Here is a 21569-nt window from a genome sequence, read left to right on the forward strand (position 1 = left end):
TCTGTTGTGGTCAGGACAGCCAAGTTGGTGTTTTCAATTTCTAACGAAAGATATCATAGGAATAGTTGTACTGCTTCGCAGCTAGCTACCTGCATGATCCAGGAAAGCCTACTAATTACCACCACAGGTTTCTGTATGGACACTGTGTGAGATGAGGAATGCTTTAGTGGTTTCATGGTACCTTCTACTTAGTCTTTTCAAAGAAGAGACAGGCTGACAACAGATTTCAAAAGTAAATAGTAGCTTAGTGTTTGAAAATGAAATAGACTCTAAAAACTGGAACTTCTGGCAGATTTAACAGTAGGTTACTTTCTACAATACCAGAGAAATTACCCCTATGCCTTAAGTGTGAGCAAATTTGGAAACAGTAGTCCAAGGACTCTGTGTTGAAAAATTATTTGGTTTTAAGGTGCATTTTCTTTCTAGAGAGTAATTTAAAGAAGGAGGATTTTCTTTTTTTTTTTTTTTCCTTTTCAGCTGTAGAAGTAAATGTCTTGTGTTACTGACTGAAGAGGTTGACTTCAATTAGGTGCTGTAGTTACTACAATGGACTCCATCTGGGGATAGATCTGAGTACCATTTGAAACAGAATCCATAGCACTATTGCAGCAGAAGCAGAAGGCAATTTTCTAAAGCATTTTCCTTCCTTTGAAAGCAAAACTTACACTAGGCACAAAGGAAAACATCAGGCTGCATTTACTGCATTTACATTATTCTCCACCTAGATTTAGTCTACAACAAACATCGATTAGTAAATATTACGGGTTCCCAGGCTCTAGAATTCTGCAGAAACTCTAGGCATCAGTGTATTTCACTGTGGAGTACAAACAGATACACTCACTTTAGTTCAATAGTGTACCTTAAATTTGTAACGCAAACTGGAGATAATACCAGCAAGTGGCAAAAGCCTCCTTCCAGGAGTAACCGGTGGCCCTTTTTACCAAGTCTAATGCAGTTTCATAAGCAACTTTTTAAACTGGGCTGTTCCATTATTTGTGTTTAATTACACATGTATTGAATTTTCATTTTTAATTTGTGCGTGGCTCATTTTCTCTTTTCTACCAATGTAATTATCCCGTTGTCTTAAAAATAACTGCCAAGTCCGCAGTGCCAGTGGCTTCTTTCCAACCCAGGTGTGCATCTGCTTAAAATCTGGTTAAAGCTTGCAACAGACTCAGAGGACAGCGTGAATCTAGAGTGTAGGCTGTTTTGATACCAGGTATGAACCTGAAATCAGTGTAAGTTGCAGACTTTTTGTTTGCCCATCGGTGCTCTGAATTCACACTCCAGGGGTTAGGTCAGCCCTTTCTATGTCACGTTTGTCAGTGCTACTAAGCAGTTATTTGGAATAAGAGGCCACTCCAGCCATCACCTGTGCCACATGACAATGATAACAGCAGTATTAAGGGATTAATCTGGCCACAACTGATGGCTTCTGTTTCACTCATGTTGCAGAATTTTCATGTTTCTATCACTGCATTTCTAACTTTGCTTTTGTTTAAATAGACCTGACCTATGCTATCCACAGCCTGCTTGACTGCTTCATTTTCGTATTATCAGTTATCATCAACAGGTTTTTCCACAGCTATGACCTTATTTTCCCCCTCCTGTGCAGGGTTAGGAATGTTAAATACACTTTGATAGAGGAGAAAAAAAAAGAAGTCCTGATTGAGGGCTTTCAACATCTAAGGGCTACCTTACTAACTTGTCAGGGGATAAAAAACCATGCCTTTTTGCATATTTATTTGCATGAACATTAACATCCAAAATTGCATAAATTTACAATATTTGCTTTAAATAACATTCTGTGAAAACCAGAAATAACATACTGCAAGTAACCTTTAGGTGACTTACATTATCCTATCCTTGCTTGTGGGGAGAAGGTTACAGGTTGTCATGCTTTTTGGATGCCTCCATTTTATACCAAAGTAGTTTGAAAATACTAAAGGGTACACGTGATATACCAGGAAAACAATGAGTGCTCTGCATACTTGCTCATCACACATCTCCTTAAGGTGTATGGTGACAGGATTAGACAAATCCAGATTTGAAGAGTATCTCGCTCCATAACTAGCCATATTTAGCTCATATTTGTGACTTCCAAACAGAGCAAGAAATGATTCTGTGGTCCTGGAAAAATGTTCAGGTTTTGCATTTTTCCTTAGAGCAAATCTGGGGTCAATAAAACTTAATGATTAGACAAATAAGAAGCAAACAATTAACTAGCTAATTAACTAATGAGAGCATATGTGAGATGATAGAGCAGTTAAAATAGTCTCAGTACATAACATCTTTCAAAGCTATAACTCTGTACACTGATGGTACTATGAGTGAAGATGGCTTTCAGTGTAAAGTGAGATACTTTTTCAGAGACAAAATTCAGAAGCATGCTAGTCTTATCAAAGAAGCTGGGACTTTAGAACAAACAAGACTAACTCTGTAGCAATCCATTAAGTTTTCTATAGGCAACAAAGTGTCAGATAAATCTGGCTCTAAATTTTTCCTGTTATAGAAAGGGAGACAGATTAAATAATTGATGGCAATTAGTAAGGACCATGTAGCATCCCAGGAATAGGGAGTTTTCAGTATTTGCATGCAGGACACATGTTTGTTCATCAACTTTTACAAATGATATTCAGTCCACTGACTGAATACATGTCCTCTAACATGAATGTTTGTATTTTCAACCTGACATGTTGCATAGGAATGAAGCTAATAAAATTAATAAAAAATAATGCTCATTTTATTGCTTGTTAATGTAGGTCTGCACAATGAAACTCCAAGTAAGATCTATCAGAAGGCCAGCTTATTAGTATTAATTTTAACTCATCCTGTAGAATTTTGTAGTTATTTTCTATTAAGTTAGGTAATATTATCTGATCAAAAAGAAGAAGACCCTAAAAACCTTACCTTTGTGGAAATGTTACCTATTTCGCAGCAGAAAGTAAATCATCATGCAAGTTTTGGTGTTTAAAGAAGTTGGAGCATCCCAAAAATATCCTCATTCTGGCCGAGGAGCACTTGTGTCCAGTGCCAAAATTAAAGAGCAGGTCCAAGAGAATTCCTCAGGCCTGAGGGTGGGAAAGAAATTGCAGCTGAAGCCACACTGTTCTCTGCAAAGCAACAGACAGAGATATTGAGTGCATATCAAACCCCTCATAATTTCTTCTTCCATGCAAGAATTGTGCTGAACTATTTCCTTCCCTTTCCTTTCCTTTCCTTTCCTTTCCTTTCCTTTCTTAAAAGTAAGGCCTATAATTGGAGCTCTGCCCACTTGTGATACAGTGAAATGCAGGTATGTTTTATGGACATGATAGTTTAAGTCAATTTAGATGATGGCATTATCAGCACTAAATTAAGAGGTTCCCAGCTGACAAGGAAAAAAAGATATCCCTCCATCTTCTCTGAACTTCTTGCATTCTTGGCATTCTCTCCACAAATCATTTAATAGCTGCCCTATTCATAGGAAAATGTATTGCTAAAGCTAAACGGTGAGGGCTTTTTTCCCTCCAAGCTTATTGGAGGCAAGAATAATAAATAAAGCCTGATTTGCATGCAAGTTTGCATACCCAAAACTCTTGTCATCAATGAGCAAACAATAAGCTGCTCATGTCAGAACACATTGTTCAAACAGCAGCATAAAATAGCTACTGAGCTGTAAGGCACATCAGTATTACTACTGCTCTTGTTTTACTTGTACTTTGCCACAACAAACCTGCACCTCTGGAAGGCAACAAAAAGAAATAAACTCAACAGCTTTGTATCTCTCGTTGTGCTGCAATCCGAATAATCTCTATTGCTTTGAGGGACATCCTGACAAGATGGAAATCCTGAGTCCTAGATGAACCTGTATTCAGAATATATGAGTATAAAAAGCTTTCCCTGATGACACAAATGTTCCCCTTCTTTTTCAATGTGCAGTTCAGGCAACGTGTATTAGCTACTTTAAACTTCTGGCATCACTTTTAAGCAAATTACTTCTGGCTTTCCAGGAATAAAACATGTTACTAGTCGAGCTGGACATGCTGATGTTGTAGGTCACCCAGACACAATTTGAAACACAGCGAAGAACTCTCCTGATGTGGCACATACTTACATCACAGCTTTTGACAGCTCTTCATGGAAAGTATCAGCATGCTAAGGTTTAGATCTGTTTACCTATTGGAATTACACATACAGTTTGATGCTAAAGCCTGCTTGGTGCCTGCTTACCTTACTTGGCCTCTTGAATCTGTCAGAGGAACAGAAGCAAGGGGAATGAATTAATGTAATTAATCGCTAATAAATAAGAGGTAGTAGGAAATGTTGAATGAGAGCAGCAGCAACAGTTTGGGGCAGTTAGTTAACCAAAGCATACCTAATATTTGGAGAATATTGCTGGAAGTCTTTGTCATGTAGTAAAAGTACAATTTAAAAAAAATTAAGAATACATTAAGTGCACAAAGGTTCTGTCACCTCAGGGCTAGGGTGCTCCCTTCAGATTGCCTCTGAAGCAGCAGAAATGAAGGACCATCTCCAGCATTAAGAAACTGTGAGCAGACAGACTTCATTATTTGCTCTGGCAATATTTCTGTTTCAAATGCATTTAGCTTGCACTGCAGAAGCTCTTTATTTTCCCAGGAGCAAAGGCATGGCTCTGTTGCCTCTTGGTTCCATGATTGTATGAACCGAAGTAGCTGATTTTGCTACTACTGTACTTTCCCTTGTAACTTATGACTCTGGCTGTTTTGTGGATAGGCTGCATTACTTACTGACTGCACATCTGGTCTGCTTCAGTCTACTATGGCAATCCTACATACACACAATAATATTTAAATCATTCACATTTCCACTTCATCTGCCACCAAACTACAGTTGCACCTGATATGAAATGGGTGTTTAACAGGTGAAAGTAATGCCATGTTACATTTTAAGGACATGATGTTAATAAGAATAGCTCCTAAACTTAAATCTGGAAACCCATGCAGGGAAGTAGAATACTCTTAGGTAAATTAAGATATGGCAAGGACAGTGCAGGCAATTCATTTATATAGATCACAAACTTTTAACTGGGACCAGAATAATTAGAAGCTCAGTTATATGGTATTCTAGTGGTTTAGGTCTGCATCACTAACTGCTCATACTGATCTTCTTGACTTGGAGAAGAATATACAGCTGTAACAACCCATTTTCCATGGTGGTAAAAGATGTGGTTCCATGGGATTACAGCAAACATGGGTACATCTGTTCTAGCAGAAAGGTTCAAATCGTGCAGCATAGAAAGCACTCACTTCCTAAGCACCATCTAAGATCCTATATACTAGCAACTGCCCTGCTGCTTTGAATTAAGAGGAGCAGATTAGCAGCTGTCATCCATCCTATGCTAAATTTGAATCTAAAACATCTACAGTAAAAGAATGAGAACAATTAGAGGGACAGATGTGAGACAGGTACTAATCATTTCTGAAAAAAATGTAAGAATCTTGGCACAAACCATAAAGATGCTGGTGTAATTTAGCATGTCCTTAACGTTTTTATTTTCCTGGGATGTTTATGTTCACTCATATACTAATCTTAACAATGGACTAAGGCTTATGCTCTTCAGCTGTTCTGTTGATTGTTCTAGTCATGATAAAAGTTTAAAAAATGGGGTCTATTAAAAGGGGGATAAAAGATCAGATCAACTCTGGCTTGATTTTTGTGCTGCTAATTGAAAACAAGGCAGTTAGATGTCCTGCTTGATTCTTCAGTATGCCAGTAATATCATATGGCTCACATCAACTGGAGACACAAAACTATGCAAAATTGCTGGAGTAAGAAGAGAAAAAGGAAAAGCGAAAGAATTTGAAAGTAAGAACTTACTGATGCAAAACAGGATTATGAATGTGCTCTGCTGTGCACACCCACCCTACAAGTGCTTTAGAGACCTTCAATAATTCTTCAAGTCTTCATTTGTGTAGTTTCTGCTACCACAAATATAAAATCAAGTATCTGATTTCCAGGTACCATTTCCAACACTAGATTTTGGTAAGGACTTAGCAGACAACAGGTGGTACTTTTGCTCATCTGACAGTCATTTCTAACAAAAGACAGCATTTATGTCTCTGAGAAGAATTTCAGTAAGTGTGGAAGCATTGGGAGTGATATATACAAATACCACTGGAAAAGAAAAAACAGGTAAAAAAAAAATCCATTGTTAATCACTGCCTTAGATCCCAGCCTAGCAAACTGGTTTGTACTGGCAGAGGCCTTCTGAAGCCAAAGAGCTATAAGAGGGGTTCTCATGCCCGCACAGTATTGGTGTACTTGCACAGTGAGATGCATCAGTGTTGGCTTAAACAGGTGAGGAGCTGAGCTCCCCGGCTTCGGTTTAAATAGAGAGGAGCTGGGATTCTTGATACTTTGCAAGACCACTCCATGAGAGAAGAGTTTATCAGGAATCTCTATCAAGGGAAAAATTAATAGTTTTTTTTCCAATTAATTTAAATAGGAAATCAGTAGCAGGCAGGTTAAAAATTAGGATTAGCTACTTCTAGAGCTGGCTTGACTTTCTGCCTTGCTTTTTCAAGAGCAATGCTGCAGAAAGCTGAAGCCACACTTTACTGCAGGGAGATTTGTAGAGGAATGTTTTTAGGATTTAAAACAATCAAAACTGAGTAGATGTAAGGCTTAATTGCAATATAGCAATTTAGCCAACACAAGACATGCAAAAACTAGTTTTAGAGAGGTATCCTGAAAATGAGTTTGCAGAGGACATCAGCAAGCATTACATTGCTCAAGACCACTCAGGAAGGGTTGTTTGGGTAGATAAAAGTCTGTACCATCTTAGAACTAGATCCACAATGTAAATAAGAAAAATTTCAGTGTTTTTCGGCCCAGGTACTTACAGTCCTGCAGGTTTCTAGCACGTCAAGCATACCAACTGAAATGTACTTAACAGCAGTACCTCCAGGACTACAGCACTACTCTTGCAGTTGTCAGCACTGAATGCAGGGAAAGCTAGAGGTTATGAGAAGTGTACAGCAGGCTCTTGGTTCATACTTTACACATCTTGAGGTGTGGGCACTTAGGCAAAAAATCACACAGATTTGAGTCAGCTGTTTCCAAGATCCATTGCGAATAATTGTAAGGATTGCTGTGAAGTGCCATACACTGGAAGTGTTAAGAGTTGGCAAATCTACTGGGAAGAAGTTCATTATTTTCCTCACCGGGGAATGTTTTCAGATGAAGCAACAAAGAAACTATTGACACTTTTAAACTGTGAAGAATTCATAAAGTATCCCATCATGAGAGAAAGTTTGGTGCATTGTGATTGAGAGCCTATCTGCCAAAGTTCCCACTGCTATTTAGTGGAGAAGTAAATACTGGCAGGACTGGAATGTGATTTTCCATTACAAATACCTGCACCACACCTCTTGGTGTCATCTTTGAACAAAGACTAACACTTAAGCTCCCACCAATTTATCATCTGGAAGGTCAGGCATTCCAGAATCTTACAGTTCCGTACAATTCTTTCAGGTTTGTGGTCTAGCTTTACTGTTCCTCCACTTTGTAACAGTCGCACATGTTTGCTTTAAAAGATGGGTAGGAATGAGCATGAATCAGTAAATATGTTTGTAAATCAGATTATAGGTCTGTAAAGATCAGCAATGTTCTAAATGTATTTTAGTTACAGGTCCTAGTTTAACAGCTTCTTTAATATCATACTCAAAAACAACAACAAAAACCATCCCCTAAAAACCAGATGCTTTTCCCTCCAGAAGCCATATGTTTACCAGAGCGGTAAACTACACAAATAGTGTACCTTTGACAGAGCAGTGCTGCTGCTCACGTAAGAACAGTAGTTAAGTTCCCCTGCAGGTGCTAGACTGATATGCAGAAGCTCCACGAACGTATCTAAATAACTCGTTACCAAAACCAATTCTGTCCGGAAAACACAAAAATAGAGCTGAAGAACAGTGCTCCTAATGTGTTTTGTTACAAAGTAGCTCTGTTTTGAGAAGAAATGGCATGCAATCATCTTTCCACTCCTCCTTCAACAGCAGCTTCATCAACTGAGCTGAGGTGTTAGGCGAGTTGATGTGTTAGGCAAGCTGAAAGGTTGCACAGGAGCCAGTTAATCTTTGTGGTCAGGGAAGCACTGCAAAACATACCTTTGTCTGTGAAGAGCCGGCACGTCAGCAGCACTTCCTCTTTGTGAGTAAGCTGAAGGTGGTATTTGGTTGACAGCATCTGGGAAGCAATGAGGGACAAACTCATCCTTTTTCATACCTTTATGTCTTTCCTTTTATTATTTGGGACTGGGAACTCAGAGAATCAAACAAAATGCTCAGTGACAAAGGAGTTGCTTTTTACCTTCTGCTGCCTTTTAGCAACATCATTCATCTTAGCATACTTCGCATCTAATTTTTCCCTACCCTCTGTTCTGTAAGTCCATAATGGAATATTTTATATGTCAGCACTGGAGGTATCAATTTTCTCTCGGTTTTGTGAGCAGTATACCCCACAGGAACTGCATTTCTGAGCAACTGGGCGTGCGTCTGCTGAATCCAAGACATAATAGCACTGACTGAGTGCACTTCACAATTGTCACATGAGCAAGTCTCTCTGCTGCCAACTGCTGCATTGCAGGGCATATTATGGCCCACCTACTGGGCTGAGATTCTTGGAAGGGCTGTAAAATTCTGAGGGCAGGAGTTACAGCTCAGCCCTCAGCACGTGCCTAACTTCAGAGAAAGTTATAGTCACAGCAGGACACAACCAGAAGGTCATTTTATTCTTTTTTTAGGCAGGAATGTTAGCAGTGTAGGTAGGTTTCAACTCCCAAGTGAGTACTTATCATAGTGGGTACAAAACTGTGAATAGTCAGGGCAGCTTTGATATTGAAAATGTTTAAACATGAAAATAATACATAATAATTCAGAAAAGATTGCAGTCATATCTGCCAATGGGCATGTGAAAATACAGTCCGGTTTCTGAAGGTTCAGATGATCAGCACCACTCAGCTCCAGCAGGGAAACAGATATGGCTTTTATTTAGTGATATTATCTTGCATAATAGCAGCCAATTCTATTCCTCAGGCATGCAGGTTTGATTGCCTAGACATATGCCATCTCAGTCTCTGACCTTATGTGACTATTAGACTGCTCCTTCCTCAGGCAAATTGCTTGAGTCAAACTATTAAGGAGACTTTTAAAGACATAAGTAGTATAGTGTACACACACACACACAGGTACACCCTCTTCGATACAAATGCTTTATTAAAAATGTTTCTGGAGTGGTCTGTAACAAAACTATACCCATGTAACGTAAAAAAAATCAAGGCAAAATGGTATCAGTCGCAATGCATTAATATGTTTTCTATCATTCCCGAAGTCTGGTGAGTACCCAGTTAAACTTGCTGTCTATGTATGCTGCAGGCTATCCAGTTTGAGATCTCACCCTATGTAAATGTGAAACTTGATTCAAGTGCTGGTTTGAAAAAACTTCATATCCATTTTGAAGTTTTGTTTGTGGCTAGAGTAGAAAAATAAGCATTATTTCTAATATCTACACAAGGACAAACAGCACGGACTTCGACAAAACAAAATAAAAATACAGCACAGGGACTTTTCACAATATCAGCAATTGGTGGTTAGAAAGATCCAGCCTTTGGAATTGAAACTCAGAGACAGTTAAACTTTCCACCTCCCTTTTCTTCTTCTCTCTCTCCTCCCTCCCCGCCCAGTATTCAGATTCTTTACTCAGTAGAAATTACTCAGGTAGATAAGTTTATTCTATCAGTTAAGATAGAATAAATGTATATTCTTCCTAGAAAACACATGTATTTTATATATATATATTCAGGACAGCTCCTGTTTTCCCTATGTGGAGAGATTTGCATGTAGGAGGCAATTAAAAAAAGAGACCCTGTTATAAAAATTGAAAACACTGTGGAAACATGAAGATCCAACTGCAGCAGCAGTAGGCAATTCCACTCTATTTTGTTATGCTCCCCTTCACATGGACAGTTGGGTCCCGGAGGATGCTAGCTTGCTTCACGGCCATGTTTTCCTTGGGGCTGAAAGGGGATCACAATTTAGCCAGTGTATGCACTACTCTGAGAGAAAACCAAAGATGGCACTCACCATTCAAGGGTTAGTTGTTACTCACTATCCAGTAGTTTTTATTACAGATCCTTCAGTGTCTCAGGACAGCTCTGGCCAAATAAGAACTTGCTAGGCATGTCTAGTACAGCCAGCCTATACCAGCAAGAGAGGGTATTTAAAGATGTGACAACATTTCTATTTGTACTTTAAAAAGTATAGCAATATTAGTGCCATGCCAGAATAGTTTCATGCCCAAGGCAAATAGTAGCTTATCAAGCATGTCTGTAGAGGACCATGGCTGGGCAGCACGACAAGCACAGTCTCTCAGAACTCTTCACTATCCTTGCTGTTATGATCCCTCATTTTCTATGTGGAGCTGCTGGATGTGGGGTGTTTGTGATTTGAATAAATATAATGGGTAACAAGTCTGAATCTGGCAGAAGGTAGGATGCAGTGTGGGTCCCAGAGACAACAGGCTAACGCTAATCATCTCCCCACAGATCATTTCCTCTCATGAACAGCTATACCTAAGTGTCTCAGAATCCTCTTCATTTAAACCTCTGTTCCTTCCCTGGAATACAGCGTGTTGTTTGTGCTGATACTGCTGTAAAAGTGGGTGTTAAACTGGTTGAGCACAGAGTTGCTGTGGCCAAGGTGGTTAGAAGGCATAGAATTGGACCACTCTCCCACACCATGACTGGGGATATTAGAGAGTGAAGAGTAGGAATTAAAGCCTACCATATTCTGACCCATTTTGTCAATGGGTTCAGAGTTAAGTCCCAAAGGCACCATGCGGCTCCCTGAGTTAGAGCCATTAACGTATGCAGTCATACTGGAGAGGAAGTTACTGAGGCATGGGCTACTGGAAGCTGGAGGTGGAGATCCTTTCTCAGGTGAATTGTCAGTCCCAGGTGATGTATTTTCCAAGATATCCTGTTGCTCTACAGCTTTGGGGCTGCCAGTCAGGCCACTATCCTCTGATTTCTCAGATGCAAGAGTGGCAGCACTAGCTCCAATGTCAGACTTCCTTTTCCTTTTTCTGCGAAAGTTTCCGTTGTCAAACATCTTTTCACAGTTTGGGTCCAGAGTCCAGTAATTCCCTTTTCCTGTCAAAGGGGAAGAAAGGCATATTTTTAGCTTAAAAATATGCATAGACAGAAAAGCCCTGACTCTTCACACAGATAAAACTACAAGTGGAGCCATGGGGAGGTTTTTTTTTTCTGTTTTTTTCCTGGGTGAGGGTAGGAGGTTTTTGTTATGTAGCTGGTCCTCTGAATATACAGTCGAGAGTAACATAGCCCCATACCGGCTGCTTCTCCAGGTAAGATAGGTTTCTAAAGAGAGCGAACCACATTTTTTGCCTTCTGAGGCAGCATAATTGAATGGTTTTTAAATGTTCTCAGTGGTTCTTAACAGCTATTGATGGAAAACAATAAATAAAGGAACAGTCTGACTGCATAGAAGCCAAAGGGTTGGAAACAGCAGAGATGTGATTCCAAGCAAAAACTATTTGAAACAGACAAAATAAAAGCAGCCTGCTCTCCTCTTGAGAGTTACTGTTGACTCCCTAAAGCAACACAAATCTGAGTTTGCCTTATCCCCTTTCTGTTAACTCCCAGTTCCGTTTGACATAAGCCATATGTATTACACTGAATGGGTTTTGAATGTGACTTGCTCCATTTGACTGCTCCTGTGCTTGCTGAGCCTTTGCTCATCACATTGATCAGTTCTCAGGAAGACCTGGAGCAGCAAAGAATCCCCTTCCCTGCAGAAGTTTAATAGCCACACTGGTTCAGACCTCAACTATTCTAGTTCAGACCTATGAAAATGAAACTACCATATGTATGTCCCATATCTAGGCTATTATGACTCCTTATAATGCAATAAGCGTTTTTAGATTAATCAAATTCAACTGGGGGGAAGGGGTAGAGGGGGAAGGGGGAAAAGGCGGAGAGAGCTCTACCTGGATCATCTTCATCTCGGGGCACCTTCTTGAAGCAGTCATTGAGAGACAAGTTGTGTCGTATGGAGTTCTGCCAGCCAGCCTTGCTCTTGTTATAAAAGGGGAAGTTGTCAGCCACGTACTGGTAGATCTGACTGAGAGTAAGCCTCTTTTCAGGTGCTCCATGAATAGCCATGGCAATAAGTGCAGAGTAGGAGTAAGGTGGTCTAACCAACTTCATAAGCTCTTCTTGGGATGGGAGAGGAAGCCAGCCAAGGTCAGTCCCTCCCAAGCCGTGCATGTTAGGCAAGAGCTGCCTTTGCATCCCGTAAGACTGAGGAATGAAGGGGCTGGCATTGGATCCTGGGAGATACGGTGGTGGGGTAATGGAAGGTCCATTTAGCCAGAGGTAAGGATTAGGAGTGGTGTTGTAATCCGGTGTCTCAAAGGTGCTGGGTCGTTGTGGACTAGGGATGTTCTGTGGATGGAAAAAGTTCTCATAGTAGATACTCATCTCTGGAGGTTCTTGACCAATATTTGGGAACTGTGGGCTGCAGCGCTGTGGAGAGTGCGTTTGTGGATCAAAGAAGCTCATGCTCTAAGCCAGCAGCTGAGAAGTTATGACACACCTGTGCTTGTGCTCCCTTCTCAAGACAGGTGCATCACCTGTGCCCTTCCCTACCTACTTATGCACCTGTAAATGCTTCAGCCTGTGTGCAGGCTCCACCCCACAGCCCTGAGTGGCTGCAGATGAGGACGATATCCTTTTTGGAATGCTGGCAGTCCCAGCTAGTCATTGATGTCACATCAACCAAACGAGAAAGTTACAACTGTTTATCTTCTTAAATGAATGAAGGAATTTTCCACTAATGCGATGCACATAAGGAAAGTGTAAGGTGCCTTGAAGTTAAAACTCCTCATCAGAGATCCTCCTCTTTCTGTCTTTCACAATTTAGCATTTAGTTATTCTTTCTTTTTAAAGAAAAGCCATTTTGTACTGCTGCTACTAACACCTCAGAATGAAAAAGCCATTGACATCAGTTAAACAGGAGACATATATATATATATATACACACACAAAAAAAAGAAAAAAGAAAAGGTCAGGCCTCCTTTTGCTTCTGTAATTTTAATTGCAGAGTTGCTTGTACTTCCCCCTAGGCAATCACAGTACTGCAGGCAAATTCTGTAGCTGGTTACTCACGTGAGTAATCTTGCTGATATAAATGGAATTACTCCCTAAAGTAAGGATTAATCTTGTGAGAAGAAAAATGTCAAGCTTAATCATCAAACCTTTCTTTAGAGCTTAAAGTGGTGAACTGAGATGGGAAATCATTATTCGTTGCTTCCTCTTTGCTGCCGGATTGGTGCAGAGAGCTCATAAAACCTTTTAGCAGAATTTGCAAACAGGAGAGAGGCAGCGTTCAGCACAGCTCTTTTAGCAAAGTTCCGATACCTTCCTTTGTATCTATACAGACAAAAGTTGATTCTTTAAGATTAAGTAACAAGGAAAAACCTCTAGCACTTTTATGACTTAGAAACATACTTACTGCCTTGCATGGCACCCCACACTTTCAAAGGAGGAAAAAGCAATCTCACTGATACCTGTCTCAGAAATGGAGACAGCTCTTCGCTGCATGACAGACTGCACTGTAGTTAAAAGCAGGGTTGCAGTTACCTTCAGAAGTGATATTTGCATATTTTTTTATGTTTAAAGAACATATATACATTTGGAACTTGTCTCAGCCTTAATACTGCGTGCAATTAAAGAAAGTCGGTATGACAAGGCCTTTAAGTTGGCTCTAGTCCTATAATTTCTGCAGAAACATGAGTTTTAACCTGTGGATTTGAATTCCTGGCTGTACCAAAGACTTTTTTGTTTTGTCACACATTCATCAATTCATTTAATCTTTTGTGCTACGGCACCACCAAGATTCCCTACTCCCCAAGCATTAGTGATTCACCAATATCACATTAATATCCTTGTTGCTATGAAAGGTACAAAAAAAACAAAATAAATAAAAATCACTGGAAATACAACTGGAATGTTGAATGCAAAGGACAAAGCTAGCCAGGAGCTAGCCACCTTGCCAGCTCAGAAATGCATCTCCATAGCTGGTATTTAAAACACATGCCTGCACTGCACAGAAAATCATTTGTACCACAACTAGGGATAAGCAAGTTGCTATTTTAATTTGAATGACTGAGAATTCGGTTTGTAAATGCTGCCTAGCCTATGCAGAGATAGATACACATTAAACAGACAAAAATGAAGCAGAACATAGTGGGGCTGGCTTGTTTTCTAAATGACAACTTCTGTGCAAAATGGGACTTGGACAGAAACCCCAAATGATTAATTTTTTAGGATATAATAATGTGAGACCTCCCTCCTCAAGAAAGCTATGTGGAATAATAATTTTCTCTGTAGAATCTGAGTTACAAACTTGCAAAATGCTGCTTGAGCAAAATCGCCTACAGCTTCCTAATCAACTGACATATAGCTATGTTTTTAAATGAATCTGTAGTCCTGCAAATATTAAAGTTACAAATATCACTAATAATACAACCCATTATTTACAGAAGAGGAGCAAAACATTTAAGAAGTGCCAACCTCTCCCCCCTCTTAAAAACAAGAAAAACTTGCAAATTTATTACTACGTAGAGCTTTTTTATTCCAAGAAGTAAATACTCAGCTAACTGCCTCATGGACTTCCATGGGTCGCATCTAAATACTTCTTCCTTGAGGGGCTCTGCACACTAAATTACAATTAAAATACACTGAAGTGTGTGCTGAGTGAATACATGCTTTGAAGCGATGCCAGGCTTTACAAAGGAAGAAAATATTACTTCTGCAACCAGAGACTGATGAAGGTTGTAAAACCTCCTCTGTACGTTAATCTTTCTGAAGTTTTGGTGCAGTGCATTTTTAGCATGGTCAAGTCCAAGCTGTGCTCTACCGCTGCCTGAGAATGCATGTTACTGCCAGACCCACCTTGATGTGCCACCTGAGCAGAGTTTCACACACAACTAGGTAAAGCAAGGGTGAAGAATAGCAAGTACTGCTTTTAGAGACATGAAGTACAAAGACAACTGCAGGCTTCTGCCCATGGAGCTCAGAAAGGAAGTGCAAAGGTCCGATCCCTCCCTGGCATGTGTGTGTTGGCACAGCCTCTAGCAGAGATACAATACCATCAGCAACATTTTTTCTTCCAACTGACTATGCTGATTTACTCAGCTCAGAGTATAAAGACTGCCAGTAAAAGTGGTCCTTTGCCAGTCCTATGGGCACACCTCACTACTCGGGAGTCACTGCAGTGCATGTTCCTGTACAGCACTTCTGATGCGGATGCTCACATGCAGGCAAAAGGCAGCAAAGAAAGAATAACTTTGCTCAAACTGTGGTTGCTGAGCAGGGCTGCTCAGAACTGGAGATAATTGAGTCCATCCAGGAATACTGTCCTGGGCCCCTCACCCCTAAAGCTCCTGGTCCTGGCAGGGCTGGGAGGAGAAGGTAACAATCCCAGAAATGGAGAAAGGAGAAGGAAAAATTGTGTAGCTTCCATATAAAGAGGCTGAGGAAATCTTATATGCTGACCAAGCTATGCTAACAGATCATGTTTAGGGCTCAAAAACTCTAGAAATAAAACAGAGGCTGATGCTGGAGTCAGAGTTTAGTAATCATTACTTCCAAAAGCATTGGGTTTGTTGAGGTCCTTCTAGGCAGGATGCTGTCCTGGTTGCCAGCTGGGGTTAAACCATGACAGATTCGTCATGTCATGTTTTTAACATTTCTTTTTACTGCAGTACAGTACTGTACAGCCCTGAAAGCACATCTCTACCAGTTGGAAGCCTGATCAAACACAGATTGTTGTTAAGTCAAAGACTGTTGTCAGCTCCTGTGTTATCTGAATATTTTCTTTTTCTCAATTTCTTAAGTGAAACTCCAGAACCTGCAAGGTGGAGGCCAAGCCCCTGCAAAACTGTTGATGTCCATAAGGGTTTTTTAGATCAACTCCTACGTACCTCTCTGCTCCAGCCAAGATTAATATTTCTTCACACTCATTGCCCTTGAACAAAAGAAACCATAATTGCCTGAAATCTTGGGTTATGAAAAGTTCAGATTGATTCCTTTAAAAATGGGATTCCTCAGCATTTTCACTTAGACTCCAAAGTAACCTGTCCAGTGCTTTTGAAATGCAGTGACCTGGGAGAGGTGCATACACACCAGCACACAGCAGGGAGCAGAAGCACAGGTGTCAAAAAGTAGATAATAATATGCGGAATGCTGTACACATTTGTAGTGCTTTGACCGAGATACTCCTACTTCCCTTCTTAACTGGATCTTTCAAAACAATAAAGCAAAATAAAGCATGATACCTGCTAGTCTCACAAGTACCTTTAAGTCAGCAAGCTGTTTCACAGGGTGACTGTTTTAGAGAACTTAAATCAAAAGTACCATGCCTGCATGATGCAAAGTATAACATAGTGCAAACCCACTCTAATAGCTCACACAGGTACCAGATTTTGTAGTAGTAGCTTCATCCTGGCCAACTCTATAACATCCTGCATATCATTTGTCCCTCATATAGACAATATAAAGCAGTCTGCATCAGGTACTTTACTAATTCATCAGAAATTCAATTCATTGTTTACTCTTGATCCTGATACATATTGCCAGTTAAGACTGTGTATAACCCCAGTTGTGGTGTATTATCACAGCTTAACACCTTGCTGAAGAAAAGTTCATACAAGCTATTCATGTGGTAACAAAGATGAGGGAAAAACTGCTTTTAAAAGGAAAGAGTTCCTCTCCAACTCAGTTTACCAAGCAGCCTACCTTGTTTCAAACACATCACACACTGACATCAGAAACATTCCCATATCCATCAATAACATATTTTCACATAAAAATGAATTATCTATAATCTCAGCTGTCTAGGAGATTACATGTAGAAGTCCTCATGTCTTACTCCAGTAATTGTCTGCCCACAAAATAAACTACACCATCCGAAGAAACAAGGTGTAGCAGGTGAAACAATGTCATCTCAAGGTCCTTCCAAAAGCATACAAAATGTAAACTACAGTATTGCAAAACAAGGGAACTGGGCTTTATATCGAGAAACGCAGGTTGAACATTAAATTAATGGAAAAGACAGGATCATTTGGATATGAGCCATAAATGCTGCAATGCTAGAATGCCCTTAGACTTCTTAAGTCTTTCAGAAGGAAACCACTGCGGATTTTTAAAGGAACTTTATAACTGGGGTTTTAGAAGACTGTAAAACCTTATGAGGGCTCATAGCTGCTTTCTCACTATGAGAACTGTGCAATAAAAGTAGTCATAACTCCTGCTTCAACAAAAGCCATCCACCTTCTTACCACAGATAATACGGCAGAGGGGATTAGATGTCCCCTGACTTATATGTAAATCATGACAGGCCGCAGGCAGGCAAGAGACCTATAGCTTCCATTTGGCTGCGGGTGGCTTCCATGAGATCTGCTGCATTTAGATACACAGACATGCTCAGCCCTGTCACAGAGGGATACCTCAAGTCTGAGCCAGACATGGAGAGCTTAGGCTGCAAATTCCTCTCATGTTAGAATCCCAGGCATCTCTCATCTGTGGGAAATGAGTACAGCTAGAGATACTTCAATCGATCATACTTGGAGAACCTTGCTGCTGCTACCAAATTCCAAACATCTGAAATGCTTGCCTGTTTCAGATTATCTGCTTATATGTTCATGCTTACCACTAAATATCTGCTCATACCACGAATAAATGGTGCTAAAATCAAATGAGGTGATGTATGAACATAGTATTTACCATGGAAATTAAACTGTGCACCTTTCCAAATGCCTTTACAATTTAAATTATTGTGTATTTCAGCAAGAGGCACAGCAGGATTTATACAAAGGAAGAAAAGTGACATGCTAAAATTTAAAGTAGAAAAAGTGACATGCTAAAACTTCTGTTTCAGTCAGATTTCAGCATCAAGGTATTTGCTTGTCTGGATTAATCAGCTCCTCCCACTCCACAAGGTAAATGGAGATCTTATTGAGAAGACATTTCAGAACCAAGGATTTTTCAGACCCCCCCCCGCCCCGTTCACGATGTTCTCCGCCCTTTGGTACTTACACAACACAAACACTTGGCGAAAATTAATTAACAACTAAACCTGATAAGTGAATTGGAACAAGTAAGTGCAGTGAACTACTCTACAGACACACCCAGTCATAGATAAACTTGTTTTAATGTACCAGGGTTTAACTGCAGTAAACTAAGATCATCTAACTTGTGAATAAGATGATTTACAGTGTTAATAATCCTTGCACTTCCAGTTGCTCCACTTCAGTTTTCCAGTATCTGGGTAGTTGGAGATCCATTATATCGCAAAGTATCGCAACTTCTTATCTCCCCCTAGTGACAATTCTGGGAAATATATGGAATCAGTCGCGATCTCCCCTAGAGATAACTTCGCAACAGGTTTTTACACTGGCGTGATCGCTGGCCCCTTACCAGTATTACATAGTTCTAGATCTAATTCTGGGATCTGTCAAAATAACCAATTGAATATGCAAACATTTGTAAATTTTTCGTATTAGAATCCTTCATTTGCTCTGAAATCCTGTGCAAAAATTCTGTAAGTTTAGAGACTTTTGTCTTTCTTTTAGGATTGCCTCCTTTGCTCTTCTCTTTTCCAGTACTGATCTCCAATAGTTCTGTTTTCTTGTCTCGTGAAGGAAGCCTAAATGCATTTGTTAAGACAGATTCTATAAATTCAGGCACTGTGCATTAGTACGAGTGAGCGTGTCAAAGCACTACTGAAGCATGACTGAGAAGTCAGGTAGTAAGGACTTCATGTTTCTCAGTATCTGTAAAATCCAGGTATCCACATGCTTTATTGTATGATAAAATATGATATTCCCAGCTAAAAGAGCTGCATCTAAAGCAACTCTACCCAGGGCTGTTTTCTTGGGTCTAAAAAACATTCTGGGAAAATCCCTCAATATATCTGTCAAACACAGAGGGTTTTTTTAGACCTTTTCTAGTTACAACAGTGGAAGATTCCTGCTACATGACCATCCTTTTTCTGGCAGTCAGCGCCCAACTCAGGGCATAAATACCTTAAAGGACTAGTTTCTGATCCCCGTCAACTTTCGTGTGCCTTCTGAATCAATCACAACTTAAAGCCATTGCAACACCATCAGCAGCTAGCTACCATCAGCTGAACTAATTCAAGGTAAAGGGAAGGCCTATGAATGAGAGACCACTCCTGCCTCTCACATTAACCTGTTAGTAAAGATAGGCTGAATACACCCATGCACACTGGGGCACATATGGACCTCCACTAATACTCATGAAACTGTATTTGTTACGAACACTCGGTGTCTGTCTAATTCTAGGGTCAGCCACATGAAAGATCACTCATGGCACAATGGAGCTTTCTGCTATCCTGGAAGTCAGAGACCTATACTGAAAGGGATAATTCTAGCCAAAATCCTACCAGATCAAACTGTCCTTGCTTTAAAATCCTGATTATGTAACATTTTTAAAGTTTATGGAATCCATGGCCTACATGAGCTTTGTTTGCAGAGCAATTATTCGTTTACAGTGTTAATCTTTAGCACACACTGCATTACAGTAGCAAATCAGGATAGAAAATTACAGACTGAGTCAATAAAGAACAACTACTCTCCTCACTTCATAGCAGCAAACATTGCCTATGCTGAAGTCCTTACAACTGAGGGCAGTCCCTGGAATGTTGCTCAATGCTCCCTTTCAAAAGGACCTTGAATGCCTAAGAGCAAGCAGAAACTCAGTTCTGGGAGGGAAATAGAAGTACTATAATACTAGTGACTACTCCAAGGCATCCAGGTTTGGAGATGGCTGCAAACTTATTCCATAGACTTCCGTATTCCTCAGAAAAAAAATAATCATGTAACAAGATGGGGATATCCACTTCCAAAAATCAATGAGGAAAAGGATCCTTAAACTTTATTTTTCACTCCTCAGAAATAGTTTTAAAAAAGAGATGACACAAAAGACAGTTTGGCTTTAAATCGGCTGAATTCTCTTGATTTCTACATGAGAAGGATCCTTTGTTTGGTGGAGTTATTCTGAAGCTGGAACAAAAAAGGATCTTTTAGTCTTTTCATGATGGCTAAAGTAATATCCTTTAAAATAGAATAGCAAGTTCGCATAGAGAAAGATGTAATTAGATGGCTTTAAACACAACTCCTGGACCTGACTTAAAGAGAAATCAGATATCATAACAAACAAAACATCTTCTCCTGCCCTCCCTTGAGAGTTTAAAATCAGGTTTAACAGCTGGCTTAACAGCTTTTCTTGTTTAAAAGCACCCTCATCCCATGATCAGGGTGGAACAGACCTACCTGGGAGCTTGGCAAGCTCTTAGTGATTTAAGTTCTATCATTATTTCAAAGATGCTTCCATTGCTCTTACTTGGGCTGAAATAAAAAATCCCTCATAATAAGCCTGACATGCTACAGCTGCTGCAATACTGTGACATTAGTGAACAGCTTGATCCAGAATCTCTATAGCTGTAAGTACAATAAAATATTTATGGATTTATCATAGTCCAAAGCAGAGATTTTTACTCATTATTACAATCAGTGTAAAATCTCATTATGACTCTGGGTATGGACTGTATTTTGTGATTTAATCAGACTTCAGTTGTAGAGTTGCTGATACTTCTTATTCAAACTGATCAAGTCAGATCATCCAAGTCCTCTTAGCAGTTTCCTGTCATCATTCCAGATTTTTGTCTTGCAGGATTCTTCACACATACCCTAAACTCATTTTGAATAAAAGCCTCTGCTCCATCATTGCCACTAGCAATGAAGCAAGCAGCAAAGTAGCTAAACAACAAAAGCTGTATATATCAAATGGGTTAAAGGGAGCAACTCAATCTCTAAATCCACTTTGTCACTGACACTTCAGTAACTTCAGTAACATGTCATAAAAGCATTAACCTGTCTGCCCACTCCCTGCTTTTCTAAGAACTGTGAACAAATGCTTGGCATGGGTTTATTGCTCTTTGACAGTTCAGGTTAGGAGCTGCTCTTCAGCCAGTTTTTACAGTAAAATGGTTGCTGCCTAAAAACACAGTAGAATTTACTAGCTGGTGCTGAAACTCCTCATCACTGCTCAGGCAACTTGATGGCTGAGAATGGAAATGGAGAATTTTCCAGCTTCTTATGGAAGCTGTATAGTACAGATTCTTTGTCTTAGTAATTGTGGGAGCATACTGCCTCTGCATCTCAAACCTCTTGTGGAAAGCAGAATAGTCCACCATGTCAATTATATGAGGTCTGCTCTCCACAGACCAGGATGGCACAAGGTTGCTTCAATTTAAGCATGATGAAATTAGACACATTTCACATTCTCAGTCTTCTACACTACTAAGGTTCATGTGATGCATTAGTAACACACCCGGGAAATTCTACAATGCTGTATTGCCTTTATTTTAACATACTGTTCTGAGTTAATGTAACTTGCTTGTTGTGACCATCTATCGACTATGAATAGGCTAGAAAAGGAG

At 39.9% G+C, this 21569-nt stretch overlaps 1 protein-coding gene and 1 long non-coding RNA gene across 4 annotated transcripts in view; one reads left to right on the plus strand and one right to left on the minus strand.

The window, feature by feature from the left end:
• LOC130602352 (uncharacterized) overlaps positions 1–21569 on the plus strand; it is a 31024-nt gene that overhangs the window by 8092 nt on the left and 1363 nt on the right. The gene's annotated exons all lie outside the window — the stretch shown is intronic.
• FOXI1 (forkhead box I1) lies at positions 9791–12880 on the minus strand. The gene is made up of 2 exons (XM_057415145.1): positions 12031–12880; positions 9791–11173 (listed from the first exon to the last, which is right to left on the minus strand). The coding sequence occupies exons 1-2, from the start codon at positions 12602–12604 to the stop codon at positions 10620–10622; spliced, it is 1128 nt and encodes a 375-aa protein (XP_057271128.1). The 5' UTR covers positions 12605–12880; the 3' UTR covers positions 9791–10619.

This window comes from Pezoporus wallicus, unplaced genomic scaffold (assembly GCF_028554395.1).
Source record: "Pezoporus wallicus isolate ANWC-B61680 ecotype Strahan unplaced genomic scaffold, APGP_CSIRO_Pwel_v1 contig_4161, whole genome shotgun sequence".
Taxonomy (NCBI): Eukaryota; Metazoa; Chordata; class Aves; order Psittaciformes; family Psittacidae; genus Pezoporus; species Pezoporus wallicus.